Source organism: Musca domestica, unplaced genomic scaffold, assembly GCF_030504385.1.
Source record: "Musca domestica strain aabys unplaced genomic scaffold, Musca_domestica.polishedcontigs.V.1.1 11, whole genome shotgun sequence".
In the NCBI taxonomy this organism is placed as follows: domain Eukaryota; kingdom Metazoa; phylum Arthropoda; class Insecta; order Diptera; family Muscidae; genus Musca; species Musca domestica.
This window is the reverse complement of record NW_026712133.1, coordinates 13,606,184-13,629,793: the sequence shown is the minus strand read 5'-3', so window position 1 is coordinate 13,629,793 and position 23,610 is coordinate 13,606,184. Positions and strand designations below refer to the sequence as shown.

Genomic DNA, 23,610 nt, shown 5'->3' with positions numbered 1-23,610 from the left:
CTTAAATAAAATAAGCTTAATTCTCCCTATCAAAACACAGAATCCCCCAACTGATCTACAAATATTTCAATGTCAAGGACATTGATTGACGGAGAAGAAAATCAATAATTTTGTCGATAGAAACATTTCCTCTTTTATGGATTTTTATTTTTGTTTCTTTATTTGTAACAAATCAATCGCTGCCAAGTGCAAAAAAATTATTTAATTTCACTCCCTTCCCATACGTGATGTATTGTTAAAAACGGATCAATTTCCAAAATTTAAGAAAAGTCACGTCCAAAATCTTCAGAGAACGGAAAGCTTTATTGAAATTGGTTATTACAAATTGAGCTATTAAATCTTTTAAATTTATTAATTATAATTTAGAATTCATTCCTCTGAAAATGGCCCCCACATTTTCATGCTAATGGCCATACCTGGTTCAATGTAACAAAACCGAATCAAAACGATTGTTGTCATTCTTTTTTTTTTTTTTTTTAATAAAAACGTTACAAATTTTTTGGTTTATTTTGTGGTTGTTGTTTTTGTTGTTCTGCTTGATCGTCGTTAGTAGAAAATCTAAAATGCCGCTGCCAGGGCTGAGAGTAATAGTCACTAATGTGAGGGCGTCTAATGTATATTGTCACTCACACGCTCATCCTCATGGAGAAAATAAAATGCCGAAAATTGTTTACAGTGGCTCTTGGGTTATATATCAAGCACTGTTGTGGCTTTCATATCATTGTCTTTTCCTAAGACAAATAAATACTTGACGAAGCGAAATGTAAGATCGATTTAAAAAAAAAAAATAATATAGAGTTTAGGAAATGAAAAAACAAAAAATATATTTTTCACAATAATCGCATTTTTTTAATGTAGGGTTCGAGCAGATGCTAATAAAAAGACTAACGGCGGTGATAATTCTGTCATCAAGGTCATGGTTTTGGATCGAGCGATATAATACACATTTTCCCAAATTTTCTGAAAGAATGTCACACCACAAAAAATGATATTGCTGAAAATATGTCGGTCTTTAGATGTATAATTTTTATTTTCAAAATCGCAAGTTTCATACTTATTATGCTGGCATGTTTTCTACTTATGATGATGTTTGTTTACTTTTTACAATCTTTCAAAAAAACGGAGAGAAAAATCTTTTCAGGTATCCTCTCGGTTTCCATTTTCACGTCTTGAATCGAAGCTAGTATATTGGGGTCGTTTTTATTTTTCACTTAGCTCGAAAGGAAGAAGTTGCAAGATGTTGATATGCGAGTGATATCTCTTCGGGAGATATCACTGTCCGAGGCAAACGTTACGTTGATTGTGTATACGTCTTACTAAAAGAAACTATTTTGCCTCTTGACGAAGCTAGCAAAATGGAAAATCCATATGATTTTTATATAGAATTCCGGATCATTTTCATTGCATTTCATACACGTTAATGATCGGCCTGCATCTTTTGTTTACTGAACATTTTAATATTGTCCATTTCGTATCGCGCCTAAATAAATATGATTTAAATATTGCGACGTGCCAGGTTTGGACTATATCTTCCTTCACTTTATATGAGATATGTGATAATTGTTAGAAAATGTTGAAATGTTATATCCAATTTTATGCAAAATAATTAATTCCGATAAATTCCAAAATAACATCATATTTCTGGATGAGAGAAATATTCAGATATAGCAAATTGTAAAGAAGTTATGACAGATAAATAAATTGTGAACCTTTTTGGATGAGGTATCAGAAGGGGTTCGCAGATATATAACATCTTCACAACAGATCTTGTGTTAGCAAAAATGTTTGTATGTATGAAATTTGACGAGAGTTTGATGCTTATTTCGTTTTCTTTGAACCCTATGTGGAGAGGTACTAGAAGAAATGTTCCGATGTCTACGCTCTTTATAACAGCTCTTGTGTTGATGAAAATATTAAGAATTATCAAGTCTGAATATAATCGGATATTAATTTCGAGTTTTATAAGTTTCATGGAAATTCAAAACCTTGAACCTTTGTGGGGGAGGTACCAAAAAGAGTGTTGTGATGTGTGTAATTCGAAAACAATCGGTCTCATACCAAATTTCATAAGTGTTATAATTATTCGAAATTTTGACCGTTTGTGGGCGAGGTAAATATTACGAGTTGCAAAGTTAGAGAAAATCGGATTATACTTCCTCTATCTGTGCAGTACATTTTTCTACCGCTACTGCCCATCTCCGAACTCGATCTAAGTTTGATGATAATAATATTACAATGTACCAAGTTTGGACCAAATTTGATACACCCTTCGAGAGTCCTGAAACGGATTTGGTCCAAAAAGACCATGGTCTAAAACCGTTATTTCGATGAGGCACGTTTTGGCCGTATCAAATGATGTATACCCTCTCTCGCCATATGGCTGAGGGTATAAAAACACCTCTTGTTAAATACGCTGATTTACCATATAGCCTATATGTCCAGCAAGTCCATAAAATATTTTTTATTACATTTATATTTTTATACCCTCAGCCATATGACTACAAGGGGGTATATATCATTTGATACGATCAAAACGTGCCTAATCGAAATAATGGTTTAAAATCCTAGGTCTCTTGGGATCAAACCCATTTCAGGACATATATATCGTTCAACTCCTTCTGGTACTTCCGACACAAAGGGTCAAAATTTTGAAAAATAAAACGCATATAAAATGCGGCATAAGCATTCGTTTCTCTTTAAATTTCACGTATTCCGATATATTTAGTATCTCAAAATCTGGTACGAATATGATTAATATTGACCCACCCCTTTGAGTACCTCCCCCACAAAGGGTCACAGTATACCTATGTCTTTCTTAACCCGAGATCTGATGTGAATATGGAATTTATAGGCACACTCCTTAAATTTTGAAGTGGAACACTTCAGTCAACTATATCTGGTACATTTAAACATTTTTATACAATTATCACATATCCCATATAAAGTGAACAAACCTGGCACTTCGCTATATTTATATCAGACTTAGGTCAAGTGAAAAATGGAAAAAATCGATACCAGCTCCATATAGGGTTAATATTTTGTATAATCATAACCGAAGTCACAATATATTTAAACAAGTGAAAAAGTAGTAAGTTCGCCGGGCCGAATATTAAATACACTCCAATTGGAAGGAATTTCTAAATCTCAAAAAAAAACCTTTGAAAAGTACTGCTAAAATCATAAAAATGCCGAATATAGGAATTATATTTGGACCTATACGAAGACGTGGACCTGTATATGCTATTTTGCATAGGCCATTACGATATTCAAATACGAAAATTTAAACAATTCCAGTGAATAATGCTAAAATCATCAAAATGCTGAGCATAGAGAAGTACCGTTATATGGGGCGATACGAAGACGTCGACCTACATAGGAAATTTTCGGTAACAGACGGTAGTACACATTAAAAAATTCAAACTTCTTTCCTTTCGGAAGCTAAAATGATTTCCACAGACGGACGGACAACGCCAAATCGACATATGGTGATAAAGAAAATGTGGGGTCTAAAATGTACATTTCGAAGTGTTACAAACGGAATGACAAACCCTCCATACTATGGTTGAGGGTACAAAAATTACATTGAGCCACTGTCTTTTTTGCATGAGCATGTCATAGAGCGTACACATGAATGCATGTTTTGAGCGAATATTTTTTCAATACTGAAATTCTAGTAGCATTTTTCAGCTCAATTTCCATTGAAAATATTTTATAGAAGATTATGCCAACAACGTCTTTATACAGTTCACTTTTCGGCTGAGAGACAACAGTCGACCGACCGATGCCATGGGCAGCAATTATTGGTAGGGTCAGGGCGGGAAAGAAGGGATATCGTACATATGTACGTACGTACATGATGTACTACTATCATTCTTATTTTTATTATTATTGTCAATAAACAGTTGTTGCTGGCGTTTTGTTTTTGTACCGTGTATTATTCTTTCGAACCTTGTCCGTTCTGGACGTAATCGTTGTAGTTGCGACGTCGTCGTCTCCGCCGCCGCTATAAAAACGCCAACGTTTCCCCCGAAAAAAAGACATTTTTCGTGAATAGAAAAAATCAACTAATCCATCTTCAGTCGAAATTTACAATCATTGTCGAGAAAGTGTTAAAAAAGTTAGCGTGGAGAATTTTTGGAGAATTCTCAATGGTTGTGTGTTGTTGTTTTTGTAATTTGTTGTTGCTTTCTCAAGAGAATCCTTTGTAAAAAATTGTAATAAAGTTATAAACGAACACGGACGGACGGTGGAGGAGTAATAAAAAAAAATAATTAAAAATTAATTCGAACTAATCTCTCGACAACATCGACACTTTAGTGCGTAATACAGAAGAAAAAAAATTAATTAAAAATAATTAAAAGTGACAAATTAAACGACAATTTATGACATTTCAAACGGAATAAGACATCAAAACCCCAGCAGCAAAGATGAGCCATCGTTTCAGTATCAGCAGTCCCGTCAGTGCCCAACTGGATTTGGATGATGAGTATGTATCCATACATTCCACCTGACTATGTGAGCATTGCCAAGGCATAGCAAAAAAAATATAATTTGAAAAAAACTCAATCCGATAAACCAGATTTAATTAAGAAAGAAATTTTTAAATGGGATTTTTTTGTAAATAATAAATAGTTTAAGTGTTTGTTTTCTCTTTCGAGTTATATGGTATTCAATTTATTTGCAAAAAATGCCATGAACCCAAACCCACAATTGTCACGTCCTGTTCATATTAAAATTGTGAAAAAAGCGACAGCAATAAATGCGAACAAAATAAAGGTTCACATTTTCAAACGTTTCACAGGAATGAGAGTTCAAAAAACACGTGATATGAAAACTAAAAAAACTACTATACGCAAATGTACGAAAGTTACAACAATCGTTGACGGAGATGTGGTCCAATGTTTGTTGTAATTTAAACATTGAAAACATTAAAAAAATTTTTAATATTATTTTGTCGTTTTTTTTTTATTCCCTCAGCCATTTGGCTAATTTGATACGGTCAAAACGTGCCTAGTCGAAATAACGGTTTTAGACCCTAGTTCTCTTTGGACCAAATCCGTTTCAGAATATTCGGAGTCGATCTAGCGATGTCCGTCCGTCCGTCTGTCTGGCTGGTGCGCACGATAACTCTCGAAGGAAGTATCCGATTTGGTCCAAACTTGGTACATCATAATATTTTTGTCAAACTTAGATCGAGTTCGGAGATGGGCAATATCGGTCCACTCCTTCTGGTACCTCCCCCACAAAATGTTGAAATTTTAAAAGAAAATATTTTAATGCACAGAAAGAGAAAGGATGATTCGTTTTTGCTCCAACTTTGCAAATCTTAATATACCCATCAGCGCTAGTGCGAAAATGGACAATATCGGGCCACTAAATTAAGTACCTCACCCACAAAGGGCCAAAATGTTTAAAAATTACAACTCTCATAAAATGTGATGTAAGAGTCCGATTGTCTTCAAATTTCACACATCCCAATATTTATATTAACCCAAGGTCTGGTGTTAAGATGGACAATATCGGTCCATTCCTTCTGGTACCCCACAAACGCTCAAAATTTTGAATATCCATCCATCAAGACAAGATCTGTTATAAAGATTGTAGAGATCGGACCATTTCTTTTGGTACCTGCCCCATATAGGTTTCATAATTTTGAAAAACATAACGCTCAAAAAAAACGATATAAGTATCCAACTCTCCTCAAATTTCACACATACAAACTTTTTTTGCTAACACAAGATCTGTTGTGAAGATGCTATATATCTGCGAACCCTGGTACCTCACCTACAAAAATTCCAATACTTTTATTTGTCATAAATTGAGAAACACCTCAGCGATTCTTTACAATTTGCTATATCTAAATATCATCCAGAATCTTGAGGCGAATATGGAATTTATGATTTCCCAAAAATTGGATATAAATGTTCGATTTTCTTATACTTACTTGTTTTTATTTCTATTTGATTTGAATTTTTCGATCAATAGAAATGGAATAGAGCAGGTCGAACGAAGCGAAGGTTTTTGTTGAGTAAAAATTGGATTTTTAACCGGAAGGCCAAGGTCAAACGGAGTCGGTCATATCTAACACGGAGGCGTAAAGTTCTATGGGGAATGATTTTCTAAATTAAGCATTACTACTCTTTGAGAAATCAAACATTGACCCGCAGTTGAGATCTATTTGTACATAATGAGAGGCCGAAATTACAATAATATTTAAAGTGGAAAAAATCCTTTCGGAATAGCCCCTATATATTGGTACAGCCCGTGGGCGACAGCTTCCAAAATATTCAAAAAAAACCAAAATTAAAACAAATACCTTTGAACACGAACGATTTGAGTGAAAGCAACTTTTTTACGAAAACAGACTGTAGGTCAAAAGAATAAATGTCCTAATGGGATTTGATTTTCCAGACCAATTTTTGAATTTTTTTATTGGAGGACTTTTATATTGTACTTATATTACAGGAGCATCCTGGAGAGAACAACGATGGAAAAATTGGCCTAAGGAATATAAGTTTTTTTAAAAATCTGATTCTTCAATTGAATTTTGAATCGGAAGAAGTCAGCCCCTCACATCGGAATTTTTCTTATAAATGCAATTTAACTCTTTCTGGACAGAAGAATTGTAGGATACTTATTAATATCTAACCTGAAGAAGTTAAGTTCGATGGACATTAACTTTTATAGCCTGCCCCAAATAGTAGTAAGGGTATTATGTCTTTGTGCATTTGTTGGTAACGTGGAGAAGGAAGCGAGATAGACCCATTGTTACTTTTGAGGATCTTCATAGAATCACTTTCTAAGTCGACTTATGCGGACGACGGACTGACGTCTGTTCATGTATTCTTGTGAACAACATGCAGGTCGCATTTATTATCCGATTGAGTTGCAGTTTTCCAAACAATATTTTTTTGGCCCAAGGACGAACCCTATTGAAATCGGTAATAATCGGTTCAAATGTAGATGTAGCTCCCATATATATCTTCAACCGATTTCGGGTTAATTGTGCACCAAATGGCCAATATAAGTCCAAATGAACTGAATTTTGGCACATCCCACCGAGATCAGTTTAGAAGCAAGTACATTCAATTTAGTGAAAATCGGTTCAGATATAGTTATGGCTCCCATATATATGTTTTGTCCGATTTGGTATTGAAGTCCCTCACATTCGTAATAAGCACCCCACGAAAATAACATTTGGTATCAGATACAGCCAGAAATTCCTCTGCCAAACCGTATCAAGATCGGTTCAGATTTGGATATAGATCACATATAAATCTTCAACAGATTTCGGGTTATTTGTGGACCAAACGGCCAATATAAGTCCAAATGTCCTGAATTTTGGCACATCCAAACGAATTCAGACTAGAAGCAAAAACATAGAATTTAGTGGAAATCGGTTCAGTTATAATTACAGCTCCTACATATATGTTTCATCCGATTTGGTGTTTAAGTCTCTCATATTCGTAATATGCATTCGACAGCAATTATATTTGGTATCAGCTATTTTATAGAGCTCGGAAATACCTTTACCAAATTTGATCGAGATCGGCTAAGATTTTGATACAGCTCCCACATATATCCTTAATCCGATTTCAGGTTTATTGTGCAAATAATGGCTAATATCAGCCCAAATGGAGTGAATTTCGGGACGAATTTTTCCATTTGGTGCAACTCGGCTCCGATAAATATTTTTAAATATAATCCTTCTCATGTACTCTATAGCTATGTTATTTGGTATAAAAAATTAAAATGTCTTCGTCAAATTTAGTGAAAATTGATTCAGAAGCCAAAATTTATGGGAAATTGTCAAAACCACTCAATTTCAGCTGAAGAATTCTCCTAAATATTTTATTATATTTTCCAAGTACAACTATTTTACACCCATTTGCCATCGTCATTTTGTCACGCTTAACACAACACTGCCATTGTGACCTACAGGCCGGAACAATGCAAATAAATTGTATGCGTTCGAGTGTATGTTGAGGTTTTATTTTGTGGTCTGACGATTTGATGATAATACATGAGAATGTATGTACATTGCATATTTGCCAAACATACATACGCAGGAATATTTGCAGAACCACACACACTTTATAAAAATTCGAAGGATACTTCAACACAGATCTGAAAATATTTTTTCTTTTTGTTTTTGTGAAAAATATTTTTGAAAATTATTTAACAGTTTTAGATAAAGTGTATAAAGTATAAAGTGTAATTCAATAACAATTCAGAGATCGCATAGTATGTTCATATTGTATGTACATATCGCCCCAAGCAATCATGTCCATCTCGTTAAGAACATAATTATAATAGTTACCATCATCATCGGTCCAGCCAGTCAAACAGACAATCATCCATTGTGAAATGAACAATTTTGAATATGTGATGCTGACAGTTTTTAATGGTCAATGTTAATGGCAATGTATGTAAATATGTATGTGGTTTATTTAAATCATTCAACAACGAAATTGCCACATAACGAAAGCATTGGTATTGGTTATTAGGAAAAAAATGCCAAAAATAGACTATTTTTCGATGGCAATGCCTAAAACTAAAAAAAAAAACATCAGTGGCTGCTGCTGCGTTATTTGGATAATAAGGTTATACATAGTTGGTAGCAAATTAAGTTTTTGTTCTTAGCAATTTTTATATGAATTCAAAAAATTGTAAAATCAATCAATGACCTGTTACTGTTTTAATACCCTCCACCTTGGAAAGGTCATTTCGTTTGTAACATCCCTAAATATTAGTCGTAGACCCCATAATGTATATATATTCATAATCAGCATAAAATTCTAAGTCGAATTAACGATGCCCGTCTGTCCATCTGTCTGTTGAAATCACGATACAGGCGACATTATTTGACGTAGAGCTTCGTAATTTAGCAAAATAATTTGTATTGCGTCTAGGTTGGTTTGGTTGGTATTGAAAATGAGATATATCGATCCACGTGTTGGTATAGTCCGGTATAACGGTACATCCCAATGTTCGGTATTTTCATGATTTTTGCCACACCTTTTCACGGATTTGTCTGAAAAGTGGTATGTGTAGGTCATAATGGGTCCTAATTCGTGTGGCGAAACATTGTAAGTATAGGTTCAGGCTTTGGTACAGCTTCCCGATATTCGGCATTTTGATGATTTTTGCCACATTTTTTCATGGATTTGTCTAAAAATTGGTATTTGTTGGTCATAATGGGTTCAGCTCCGGTGATGAAACATTGCATGTATGGGTCTATGTTTTGGTATAGCCCCCATATAAAGGTACCTCCCGACATTCGGTATTTTGATGATTTTTGCAACATTTTTTACGGATTTGTCTGGTATTTGTAGGTCATTATGGGTCCTAGTTCGTGTGGCGAAATATTGTATGTGTGCCAAAGGTTCACGCTTTGGTATAGTCCCCATATAACGGTACTTTTGAGGATATTCGTAGAATATTCGATTTATGCATGTCAGTCCGTCCATCCGTCCATGTATTCTTGTTAACAAAATGCAGGTCGCATTTATTGTCCGATTGAGATGAAATTTTGCAAACAATATTTGTTTGCACCAAGGACGAACCTTATTGGGAGTTGTAATAATCGCATCAGATTTATATATAGCTCTCATATCATGCACCAAATTGCTAATATAAGTTCAAATGGTATTTTGGTACATCCCACAGAATTCAGTCTAGAAGAAAGTTCATCAAATTTGGAGAAAATTGGTTTAAATAGAGCTATAGCTCCCATACAAATGTTTCATCCGATTTGGGGTTTTAAGTCCCTCACATGCGTAATATACACTCCACAAAAATGATATTTGGTATCGGACATCAGATACTGCTGGAAAATACCTCTGTGCAAGTATACCTCCTCCTATCGAGATCGGTTCAGATTAGGACATAGCTTCCATATATATCTTTATCCGATATCAGGTTTATGGGTTACCAAGTGGCCAATATCAATCCAAATGACCTGAATTTTGGCACATTCGACCAAATTCAGTCTAGAAGCAAGTACATAAAAAATCGGTTCAGATATAGCTATAGCTCACATATATATCCTTAGTCCGATTTCAGGTTTATTGTGCCCAAAATTATCAGGCCAAATGGAATGAATTTCGGGACGTACGTTTCCATTTTGTGGAACACAGCTCCGATATATATGTTTTAATATAATCCTTCTCGAAGTGATATCATGCACTATATAGCAATGTTATTTGGTATTTAAGGTTAAAATGTCTCCGTCAAGTTTAGTGAAAATCGATTCAGAATTGGATATGACTCCCCTATATTAGTTCCCTCTGAAACCAAATTAAATACTTTATTACGAGAGCTCTACTAAATATGCATGGTGGTGTAAGGTATCACATAGTCGGCCCATTTAAGGCATTTTGAGGATAGCCAAATTGCCTACAAATCGTCCACTTCTTGAAATATATAACATAAATATTCGGACGCCCGAACTTGTAATACCCTCCACCATTTTGAAGAAACTTGAACAATCAAAAAAAAAAAAAAAAACGTAGAAAACGTTCATTTTCTGCAATAGGATGAAGTACCGATTCCGATCTTCAACTACGAAATTTGAAACAATTCCATTGAATAACGCAGCTAAAATCATCATAATACCGAATTTCGGGAGAAATCGATATAGGGAAGCTATTCGAAGACGTAGACTTGCATTGACAATTTTATGTCATAGGCTGTAGAACCCATTACGAACTTCAAATACGAAATTTGAAACAATTCCGGTAAATAATTCCGCCAAAAATTATCAAAATACCGAATATCAGGAGCAGCTTGTAAACAAACAAAATGATCGTGTTTACTTGCCAAAGAGGTCAGCTGTACCTTCGGTTGACCACCAGAACTCAAGCGCCGAGCGCCGGAAATGGTGATGGTGTGAGCCGCCATAACAGCCGATGGTCGCTCTCCGCTCGTATTAATCGACCGTGCCATCAGAATAAATGCAAAATATTATAATGAAAAAATTATGGAGGGTGTATTAAAGCCATGGGCACGCAAACATTTTGACCGCAGATCTTGGACATTCCAACAGGACTCAACACGATTGCACTCAGTACGCGCCATCCAAGAATGGTTATAAAATGAGGTTCCTCGCTTCATTTCCAGCGCACAATGGCCACCAAAATCTCCGGATACCAATCCGTTGGACTATTGTGGCTGGAGTATTTTGGAAAACAAGGTTGGCACTAAAAAATACCAAAGTATCGATCACCTCAAGCAAGCGCTCCGCCGGGAATGGGCCAAAATACCGCAGAGCAACATTCGGGCAGGGTGTGACGGTTTCATTGGCCGTTTAAAGGCCATAATTCGTGCCAAAGGTGACCAATTCGAACAAATCTAAGCTTCTTCTAAAATTTGATGCTGCTTCGACATTTTTTGCTTTCATTCAATAAAATTTAAAATAAAATGTAAAATTTATGGCGTTTTACTTTGTTGCAGTTTTTTTTTATCTCACCCTGTCCATCAGTAATTTTTTGTCATAGGCTGTAGTACCGATTCCGATCTTCAAATACGAAATTTCAAACAATTCCTGCGAATAATGTAGCTAAAATCATTACAGTTCCGAATATAGGGTGGTACCGATATATGGGGGCTATACAAAGACGCGGATCTGTATAGACAATTTTCTGTCATAGGCTGTAAAATCCATTACTTAGTGCAAATACGAAATTTGAAACCATTCCAGCGAATAATGTCGCTGAAATCATAAAAATACCGAATACCAGAAGGTATCATTATATGGGGGCTATACGGAGACGTGGGCCTTCATAGAAAATTTTCAGTCGTAGGCTGCAGTACCCTTTACAAATTTCAAATACGAAATTTGAAACAATTCCGGTGAATAATGTCGCTAGGATCATCAAAATACCAAATATCGGGAGGTATCATTATATGGAGGCTACACGAAGACGTTGACCTGCATAGACAATTTTTTGTCATATGTTGTAGTATTCATTAGGAAATTCAAATACGAAATTTCAAACAATTCCTGCGAATAATGTAGCTAAAATCTTTACAGTTCCGAATATAGGGTGGTACCGATTATGGGGGCTGTACAAAGACGCGGATCTGTGTAGACATTTTTATGTCACAGACTGTTGTACCCGTCATGATGTGCAAGTACGAAATTTGAAACAATTCGGTGAATAATGACCTGATTTCAGCAAATTACCGAATACAGGGAAGCACCGCTATATGGGGGTTATACGAAGACCTGGACCTGCATAAACAATTTTCTGTCACAGGCAGTATTACCTATTAGGAACTTCAAATGAGAAATTTTAAACAATTCCGGTGAAAACAGTTATATGGGGGCTATACCTAAACGTGGACCTATATAGCCCATTGGTCCTCCAGACCAAATACACACTTGAGTAAAATTTTATTATATTTTTATTTATTATTCGGAAGTTAGAGTGATTTCCACAGACGAACGGACATCGCTAAATCGACATAGAATTTAATGCTGATCAAGAATATATATAGTTTGTGGGGTCTAAAATGTTTATTTCGTGGTGTTACACACGGAACGACAAACTTAATATACCCTACATACGATGGTGGAGGGTATAAAATGTTCGTACCAACTGAACTTAACGTAGTGTTTACTTGTTCTATGAGCATTACATTGAAAAACTAACATTCTGACTTTTTGTCCATTCAAATAGGCACTCAATAGTTCAACTTCTATGTTGCCCTAAGCATTAAAACCTATTCGGACCAAATAATTCTTAAATTGGCAATACACGCGGTTCCTAATTAAGGATGCCTATAGCGTACTTTGTATGTTTTTAATTCATTACAGCTGTATTAAGCATTGAAATTATTTTATTTGATGGGTCATAAATTAATAAAAACTCATTATAGTCACACATGGCTAATGTGGTCATAAATTTAATGCATCACCTCGTGTGTATCTCAACGGTACTATTATAACAAATTTAAAAAGTGGGTAAATGATGACAGACAAAGAAATCTAACTGAATGCATGATACCCTAAGCCCGACAATTAAAGTTATTATTGTGGAAATTTATCATTAATCCATTGACTTTTAAAAACCTGTAAGGAAAAGTCAAAAGTCGGGCGGGGCCGACTATATGATATCTTACACCACTAAAGAATTTATTTGAAGTAGATCGTACCACTTATCAACATTTAGATTTTAGTTTGGTTTCAGAGGGAACTAATATATGGGAGGCATATCCAATTCTGAATCGATTTTCACTAAATTTGACGGAGGCATTTTAATCTTTTATACCAAATAATATTGTTATAAAGTACATGATAACACTTCGAGAAAGGGTTATATTAAAAAAATAAATATCGGAGCCAAGTTCCACAAAATGGTCCGTCCCGAAATTTACTCCATTTGGGCTGATATTAGCCATTATTTGCACAATAAACCTGAAATCGGATTAAGGATATGTGGGAGCTGTATTAAAATCTTAGCCGATCTCTATCTTATTTGATAAAGGTATTTATGAACACTATAAGATATCTAATACCAAATATAATTACTGTCGAATGCATATTACGAATAGTAGGGACTTAAACACCAAATCAGATGAAACATATATATCGGAGCTATAGCTATATCTGAAACGATTTTCTCCAAATTTGATGTATTTGCTTCTAGACTGAATTTGGTTGGATGTGCCAAAATTCAGGTAAGTTGGACTTATAATGGCCACAATTAACCCGAAATCGGTTGAAGATATATGGGAGCTACATCTAAATCTGATCCGATTATCACCAATTTCAAAAGCTTTCGTTCTTTTATCAAACAAATACTGCAACTCAATCGGATACTAAATGCGATCTGCATTTTGTTCACAAGAATACATGGACAGACGGACTGACATGCATACATCGTCTCAGAAAGTAATTCTATGAAGATCCTCAAAAGTAACTATGGGTCTATCTCGCTTCCTCTCCATGTTAAAAACACATGCACAAAAACATAATACCCTTATGTAGGGTGGTGTAGGATATAATCATGTCGGAAAATGTAATATAAGTCGTCAAAATATAGAATATCGTTTGATATAGTTATATGGCGGTTACATGAATCTGTAGGGCTATATAGAAAATTATCAGAGAATATATCACCTACTTTCGACACCAAATACCAACTATAAATAATTGAGTTGAGCAATGTCGCTAAAGTTATCAAAATACCGAATATAGGGAGAAACCATTATGTGGGGGCTATATGATGCCGTTGCGAATACCAAATTTAAAAGATTGGTATTCGCAAGATTTCAGTACCAAGACGACTAAAATCGTGAAAATACCGAAAATTGGGAGGTTCAGTTATATGGGGACTTTACCAAAACATAGACTTATATAGACAGTTTTTTGTAACTATGTTTCCTTCATAATGAAAAGACAAACTACCAATATAAAATAAATTCGGTTTAAAGTTGACTCGAATGCCCAAAACACACTGAATCTACCGGTACCGTTATATGGGACAATATCGAAACCTATATGATCCTTTTTCAATACCACAAATTCTACGGACCTAAATCACATCTCAAAAAAAAATGTTATCAACCTAGAAATGTTTCTTTTCGAAACAATTTCGGGTGCTCAACCGAGAAATAATTTGAATAAGAGATTTTAAAGCAAAATGCTCTAAAAATATCTAAGAAAATTATCATTTCTGGTTGAACCAGTTATTTTTAAACTAAAACTTCGCTGCAATCATTGTACAATGAAAACAAGGGTGTCTAATCTTGAAAAAATTGCAAGTATAGAGATCTACTTGTTTGGCTTGTAATGTCAGTGCTCTAACGATAGCTACTTCTGGTATTCCAGCCAAATATAAAGAAATCACACTATCACGCTTGAATTCCAAAACGAATAACTTTTTTTGTGGAAAATTCTAACCGAAATGTTTTTGTATGCTTGAAAACAATATAATCGGACGAGTGGCTTAGAAATGGAAGCAGTCTGAAGTTGGTTGCAGTTCATTCATCTCACCCTGTAACTTGTGGGGTCTAAAATGTATATTTCTAGGTGTTACAAACAGAATGACAAACTTAATATACCCTGCATACTATGGTGGAGGGTATAAAAATAAGGAAGACAATATAATTCAATACACGACAGAGTCGGCTACAATTCCCAAAGGCAACATTGAAATTCTTCGGAATTTTATTGCACAGCCGCCAGCACTGAATGCAAATCACAATTAAAAAATAAAACTTTGTTGAAATTTCTACAACATTTTGTTAAATGTCAAGTGTTCTTAATTTTGAGTTCACTTCTAAAAACACAACAAAAAACCTAATAAATCTAAGCCTCACTGCTAGTGGCAAGCATTGTTATTTGTTTCATCTTCGTGTGATTATCTCTTTTTTTCATTTTTTGTATAATAAATAATATAGGTATCGTGAAGAGAGGAGGAAGGAGGAAGGAGGGAGAGGGGGTGATAATAATCATAGTTCCGGCAATGAGGGCTACTTACAGCAGAATCGGAGAAATGGAAAAATTGTAGTGAATGTAATTATAATTTGAATGTTGAACGGCGTTGCAACGACAAGTATTCATGGGTTGTGTTTACACGCTTGAATAACAAACACCGAACGAGAGAACGGCACAAAACCAACCACAGCTTTAATGCCAGAAGATCCATTACACTCCGCTGATATACGACACCGATTCCAATCGTCTTTGAGTCGGTCGTGTGCCCTGACTGTATTTAAGTTACGTTGATTGTGATTTATGTGATGCATATCGGATGTGATACGGAGACGAAAATAATTTTCTTGGTAATGTGATCTCTGACCCTGATACCGTTGCAGAAAATTTAAAACATTTGGTTTACGTTTTGATTTTAATATTTAAGTTACAAAACAAAAGTGAAATGTAATAAAAAGCGCCAACTTCGGCTGCGGTCAACTGCAGTATACGCCACATAAAAATGGCCAAATATATGTGTTTATAGATTGAGTTAATATTTTTTCTCGAGTGTACTATCTGTCAGCTATTACGACACACACACACATGTATTTGTTTTAGTGAATCAGAGATTACATTTAGATAGGAAATATAAGTAGAAACGGTTTGCTGTTATAATTTTTATCTTTGTACATTTGTTTGTAACAGGCACAAGGTAACGAATTTGACCTATAGTTCCTTTTAGTATGTCCATATCCCCTACCTCGTCAGGGAAAAGTCCACCCTAAAATTTTAGATTCGTTCCAACGATTCGAGTTAAGCCTTTATGGTACTCAAAATGCACAATTCGTTCAGTATTGTATGAATTTTCGGACTTTCAAGGTTTTATGTATTATTCAATGTTTTCCTTTTTCGAAAAGAATTATAGGAAAATGTTTACCTTTTACACCAGATTCTCTTCAAAATCTTGCATTTTGAAGTTAACCGAGAAGGATATTAGTAAAACCATTGCACAATGGATCCTCATCAATCTTTTCTGTCAAAACCTATTTCAAAGTCTCCGCATGTAAACCCTAGGAACTAACAGTGACCTCAATATCAAATTTCACGTCTATCCCTTCACTCATGACGAAATTTAGTACAATGTTTCGGATATGCGTACTACTAAGCATATCGAAAACAATCAACATCTCCCCATTCCAAAATGTGGCTAAAATTATAAAAATACCGAGTTATATGAGGGCTATACGATATCGTGGACCGATATAGCCCATCTTCGAACTTGACCAAAAGCCTGATCTGAGCAAAATTTTATCTTTCTATCTTTTTTCGTGATTACAACAGACGGATATACGGACAGATGGATAGACTTACGGACGGGCAGGTCTAAATCGCTGATCAAGAATATATATACTTGGTTATGTCTAAAATGATTATTTCGATGATATACGACGAATGACGAACTTAATATTCCTTCCATATGTATGGTGGAGGGTATAAAAGTTGACAACATTGGTATCTACCGGTTAATTTAGTCGCTAAATTACTGATAAATTTGGTCAATTACCCAAGTTATAAACATTTGAGTTTTGCCGATTTTTTTTCGGTAACTCAGAAAATGAGTTACAGAATTCCACTACAGATTTAGTTCAACTTAGTACTCTTCGAAAAATTATAGTACACCTTTTCCAAAACTACTTTCATATCTGAATTCCCGATATCAACGGAGGCCTCAATATCAAGATTCGGGATTCCAGCCCTATCCCTTCTCCCAATATCAAATTTAATACAATTTAGTACATTTTGTAAAAATATGGGACGCATTTCAAAACTCATCTCCACATCTCAATTCCAGATACCAACAGTGATATATATATCAAATTTCAGGATGTCCGCTCTATTCGTTCACCCAATACCAAATATATAGTATCATTTAGTACTTTTCGTACACATTTCCGAAACCATCTCCATATGTCCAGGCTACACGTGTTCACCCAACACGAAATTATACAAAATTTAGTACAATTTGGTATTTTTCGTACAATAATTGTACGTATTTTTTAAACCACCTCCATATCTCAATTAAATATATCAAGAGAGATCTCAATATCAAACTTAAGGATTCCAGCTCTATACCTTCATTCAGTATCAAATTCAGTACAACTTAGTACTTTTCGAACAATTATAGTTCACATTTACGAGACCACCTCTGTATCTCCAGGCTACACATAAACAGCGAACCTAAAATCACATTTCAGATTTCTAATACTCTCTGCTCACCCAATACCAAATTGTACCACATATAGTACCTTTTGTAAACTTGTAGTACACATTTCCAAAACCACCTCTATAACATAATTCCAGATACCAACAGAGACCTCAATATCAAATTTGAAGATTCACCCAATACCAAATTTAGTACCATTTAGTACTTTTCGTTCAAATATATAACCAAACCAACGTCAAATCTCAATCATATATACCATCAGTACTACGCAATACCAAATATAGTAACATTTAGTACTTTTCGTACAATTATAGTTCAAACTTGCAAAACCACGTTCATACCAAGTTTCAAATTTCTAGCACTAACTTTTCACCCAATACTAAAGTGTACCAAATATAGTACTATTTAGTAGTTTTCGTGCACTTGTAGAACACATTTCCAAAACCGCCTCCATATATCAATTCCAGATACCAACAGGGACATCAATATCAAATTTAAGGATTTCACCAAATACCAATTCTAGTACCATTTAGTACTTTTCGCACATTTATAGACTCCAATACAAAATTTCACAATTCCGGCTTCATCCTCTCACCCTAAACCAAACTGTCCCAAATTTAATATCATTTAGTACAGTTCGCACACTTAGCTCACGCTTCTGGAATCACCTTCATTTGTCAAAATTACTTTCCCCAACTTTTATTCTCATACCAAATTTCAAGTTTTTAGCTTTATCCGGTCACATAATACCAAAAGGTACCATTTTAGAACTTTTCGTAACCTTGAAGTGCGCATTTCCAAAAACCCTTTGGTACATCTTTTCTGCATTCCATCAGTGACTGTTATTCCAAATTTCAGAATTCGAGATCATTCCGTTTGTCCAATACAAAAAATTAAATTTTTAGTACATTTTAGTAATTTTTAAAATTTCCAAAAACGCCAGTCTGAACACGCGATTATGCACCAAGTCTGGCCCCCAAGATTCCAGCTTCAGCCGTTGCGTCTGAGCGCTAGTTCTCAGATGTTCACTACTATTTTATAAAGGGTGTCCCAAGTAGAAAACAAAATTTAAAAATTGTGTTCTATTTAGGACACCCTTTCATATATGTAGATTACAGGCCACAATTAATCTCCGATCGGAATAAATATTTGCAGTTCATTTGTTTAGCCCAAGAACAAACCCCATTGAAATTGGTTGAAATAGTTTCAGATTTAGATATAACTGTCATATATTAGTTACAGCTATAACAAGCAATCAATAACGACAATAAAGAGAAAACAAACACTTAAACAATAACGATTACAGTTGGTATGATTTTCTTCATAATGTTCCCAATATAAATATTTGTTACGGATAGAACTGCTAGATACGCATAATGCTGCAGGGTATCACCCGCCCGACTTTTGTCCTTTTGTTGCCGGCTTTCCTCCAAAGCCACTTTAAAAACAAGTAAGCAAAGGCTACAGTCGAGCGGGGCCGACCGTTGAATACCCTACAACACTATAATAAACGATACAGTTTATATAGGCGAGATACTCGAAAGAATTTCACAAGATATTGTGACAAATAATAAAAGAAAACCATCAGGTTTCGTTCTCTAATTTTCGAAAAATAGCAACTTAAACTAATTTGCTCTTTTCCAATTTATTGGTAGATGTTGCACTGAAATGGTCTTCCTAGACCTGGAACCAATATTTCCCAAAGACCCATAATCTCTCAGAAGTGGCAAAAGATTAACATTTATTATTGGTTTTTGACTGAAACGCATCTATATGAGATACAGACATTTGACTATATTCTTCAACGAAATCAGCGTTAACGAAATAGTCAGAAGTGCGTCTTTCCTGTATTTGTGAATTCTCCAAAAAGTCACTGGAATGGACATTTTCGTATTTTGTCTACAAAAGTTGGCAAACTCCTTCACACATTGAATATTTTTGGATGGCCATCCAAAACTGCTTGGCTTTTGTAATGTCCGGTAACCCCCATTCAAATGTGCGTGAGGATCGGGCGATAATTACGACCTGCTGACAATTTTGCAGTTTTTTGGTCCATTTCAACCCCTAAATATATGGCGATCATCTCCAAAAAGAATAAGCTTTTATTCTGACCCTCATCTTATCTCCATGCAAAATTTCGTAAGCATCGGGCCATAAATGCGATCTGTATATGATATCCTGATATCCTAACTACATAGTTTTGTTAGCTGTAGAAATATTACCAAATGTTTAATTCAAAATGAAAATATGCCAAAAATATGACAAAATTGAAAAAATATGAAAAAATTTTACAAAATCAATATTTTTATCTTTAGAGAGATATTTTTATGCGATTTTTTTAGACGTTTTTCCTTTCCTGCCAAGAGGTCATTCTGAATTAATGAGAACTGTCGAAATCAGTTCAGCCGTTCTCGACATATAAGAGATTTTTCAAGCATATCTTCTTTGATAAACATATATATCGCACATATTTTCCTATATATCCGTTTTGTTGGATGTTAACATCAATGTAAAGATCAGAAGTAACCTTGTCATGGCTTTGTGCTTTCGCCGGGATTTAAAATATTCGCGGTTTAATGAAAATTTTTGAATTTTTTCAACAAAAAAGATATGGTCTATTTTACCCGCTAAATATTATCCGATGACCACCCAAATGGGTAGGCTTCTTACCCGCCCTAAACTCTAGCTACATGCGAAATTCCGCGTCGATTGGTCTATAATTGCGACCTGTAGAGCAGCTGGAAAATCAGGAATTTTTTCAGTTTTCGGTCCATTTCAACCCCTAAATATTATGCGATCATCACCAAAAGGGTTCTATTCTGACCCTAGCCCCACCTCCATTTTAAATTTCGTGAAGATCGGACCATAATTGCGACCTGTAGAGTGATTACAAATTAACATGGACTGACGGACAGACGGACGGACATACATAGCTAGATCGACTCAGCTCGGCGAGATAGGAAGATCCATATATACTTTCCTATGTGGGAAATCAATATTTCGTGGTGTTACATAATTTTTGGCCCAATCAAACTTATAATACCCCCAACACATAGTGTTGTAGGATATAATAACCTTATATTTGGGTTTGTAACCCACCTTAAAACAGCCCCATTTCCCTGAGTATGTCACTGTCCCACATACCCGATTCCAAGTGTCTGCTCTCGTTCAATCATCCAAACAGCGATAGACTATTAACAGAAAAATGCAAAAGTTTTTGATAGCCCCGAAATTCTTGTCATTTACATAAGTAATTATCACAGACAACAAAAAAAAAAACACAAAATAATTTGTGTGGTATTGGTATTATGTAAAGTGGCAGACACAACAGCATCTGCAACAACAACAACAGCAACGGAAAAAGTAAATATTGTCAGTTGTTTCGTCAGCAACATCAACAGAGATCAAAACAAAAAAAAAAAAATAGTAATCCGCAATACTAACAGCAGGTTCGCGCTTCAATTGAATTCGTTTCAAGCGGAAAAGAAGGAAATTTCCATAGATAACAATAACTAGGCATGGCACAGAGCGACGCGGCGCAGCGCCCCAACCAATGGACCATCCATGGAAAAGTAACTGCCACCAAACAAATGACCACCATACTAAAATAATAACAGCAACAACAACAGCGAACCATGCTAAGAGAGGAAAAGAAGAAATAAATGAAAATGTTATGAATGAAATGCAAAGAAAATTACGCTATTTATATCAACGCTTGCCAATAAATGATAGATGCTGATGTTGACCAGACAGACAGTGGGACGAATTGGCAGTTTTATAGCACAGCAGTTGCCGTGTGAGGGGCTTTAATAAAACATATGGACATAACAGAATGCTAAGCAATACCTTCACAATGTAAGATATAAAGTTATGAATGAATAAGTAAACTGTCATTCCATAAGCACCGTTGACCAGAAACAGATTCTTAGTAGGAAAATGATCACAAAGTAATAAAGGGAAGAAGTAAACAAGTTAAAAAGCAGTAAGTTCGGCCGGGCCGAACTTTGAATACACTCCACCATTTGGAACGAATTTGGAAATTTAAAAAAAAATAAAATCCTCAAAAAATTCTGTTAAAATTTTAAAAATACCGAATATATTCGTTATATTGGGTTCTATACGACATGGACCTACAAAGGCATTGTCTGTCATAAGCCATTACCATATTCAAATTTGAAACATGAAATAAACGGCGAATAATGTAGCTAAAATCATCAAAATATCGCATATAGGGAGGTACCGTTATATCGGACCTGTGCGAAGACCTGGACCAGCATAGACAACTTTCTGTCATAGGTTGTAGTATCCATTACGAAGTTCAAATACGACATCTCAAACAACTTCGGTGGGTATTGTACCTAAAATCGTCAAAATACCGTACTGATATATGGGGCCTATACGAAGACGTGGACCTGCACAGACAACTTTCTGTCATAGGCTGTAGTATCCATTACGAACTTCGAATACCAAATTTAAAACAATTCCCGTGAATAATGTCGCTAAAATCATCACAATACCGAATATCGGGAGGTACCGTTATATGGGGGCTATATGAAAACGTGGACCTACATGGCCCATTTATGAACTTAACCTGCCTACTGGAAAAATAAACATGTGTGCAAAATTTTAGGGTTGTATCACAATTCGTTCGAAAGAAGGACATCGGACATTGCTAAATCGACTTAAAATTTTATGCTGATCAAGAATATATATACTTTGTTGGCTCTGACATGAGTATTTCGAGGAGTTACAAACGGAATGACAAAGTTAAAATACCCTTCATAGTATGGTGGAGGGTATAAAAATCAGCTAAGTTCGGCCGGGCCGAACTTTTAATACCCACCACAATTTTGAAGGATCTTGAAAATTTTCCAAGAATTTTCTTCGAAAAGTACCGCTCAAAAGAAAATCTTTATATGGGGGCTATACAAAGACGTGGTCCTGCTTAATTTTTTGTCATCGGCGGTAGTATCCAGTAAGATTTTCAAGTGCGGAATTTGAAACAATTCCACTGAATTATGTTCCTAATATCATAAATATACCGAATAAAGGGAGGTGCGATAGACAATTCTCTTCCAGTGGTCTCAGGTCTCAGGGAACACTTTGCGTTAATAATTCAGTCAATTCCGTTGAAAAATTTGGCAAATCATCAAAATACCGAATATCGGGGGGTACCGTTTTATGGTGGTTATATGGTATCGTGGACCGATATAGCGCATCTTCGAACTCGACCTGCCTGCAGACAAAAGACTGATCTGGGCAAAATTTTAGCTTTCTATCTTAATTCGACTGACTCTAGCATGAGTGCAGCAGACGGACGGACAGGGCTAAAATTATTATTTTTATTATCAAGTTTTTCCAGATGTAGGTATTTTTACCCCTGATTCCGGAAACCTATTTTTTCTTTGGGGACTGACCCGGACACCCCAGGTTTTGACCCCGAAGTTCGGCTTCAAGACCCGGATCCACTTACCCAGAAATGGTATTACCTCAGATTGTAGCATTTTGGAATGGTAAGAGTGTCAGCTATAATTTGACATCAATATTGTTGACCCCCATAATGGGCCCTTCTTCGACTTTTTGGGTGTTTTATAAAAAATCCGGGTTCAAAAAATCGATGATTTGACTATAATTTTTGAACCGTTTCCTACAACCCTATCACTTGTTGGATAGGTAGGTTTATAAGCTTTCCAACGATGTCAATGTCTGTATTGAGTAAGTGGATCCAGGTCAGCCCAGGTTTTGAACCCGGACATTCGGGGTCCCGGTTCCGAAAATAAAAAAATTGAAGAGTATTTACTAAGCTCGAGTCAAGCCAAAAATGTATATACTTTGTTAGTCTAAAATTATTATTTCGATGAGTTACAAACGGAATGACAAACTTAATATACCCTCCATACTTTGGAGGACTAAAAACTGTTCTTATTTTTCTAATTTTGAAATCGCCCTATAGGTCACAATT

At 35.3% G+C, this 23,610-nt stretch overlaps 1 protein-coding gene across 4 annotated transcripts in view; it reads left to right on the top strand.

Moving 5' to 3' along the window:
- The window catches only part of LOC101893061 (P protein), a 167,689-nt gene that overhangs the window by 132,259 nt on the left and 11,820 nt on the right, over positions 1-23,610 (top strand). The window contains exon 1 of one of the 4 annotated variants that reach the window (XM_005176414.4): positions 3,924-4,486. The exons of the other annotated variants lie outside the window; for them this stretch is intronic. Within the exon in view, the coding sequence (XP_005176471.1) occupies positions 4,428-4,486 (59 nt within the window). The 5' untranslated portion in view covers positions 3,924-4,427. Of the gene's footprint in view, positions 1-3,923; positions 4,487-23,610 lie in introns of those variants that run through there. 4 annotated transcript variants of the gene reach the window in all.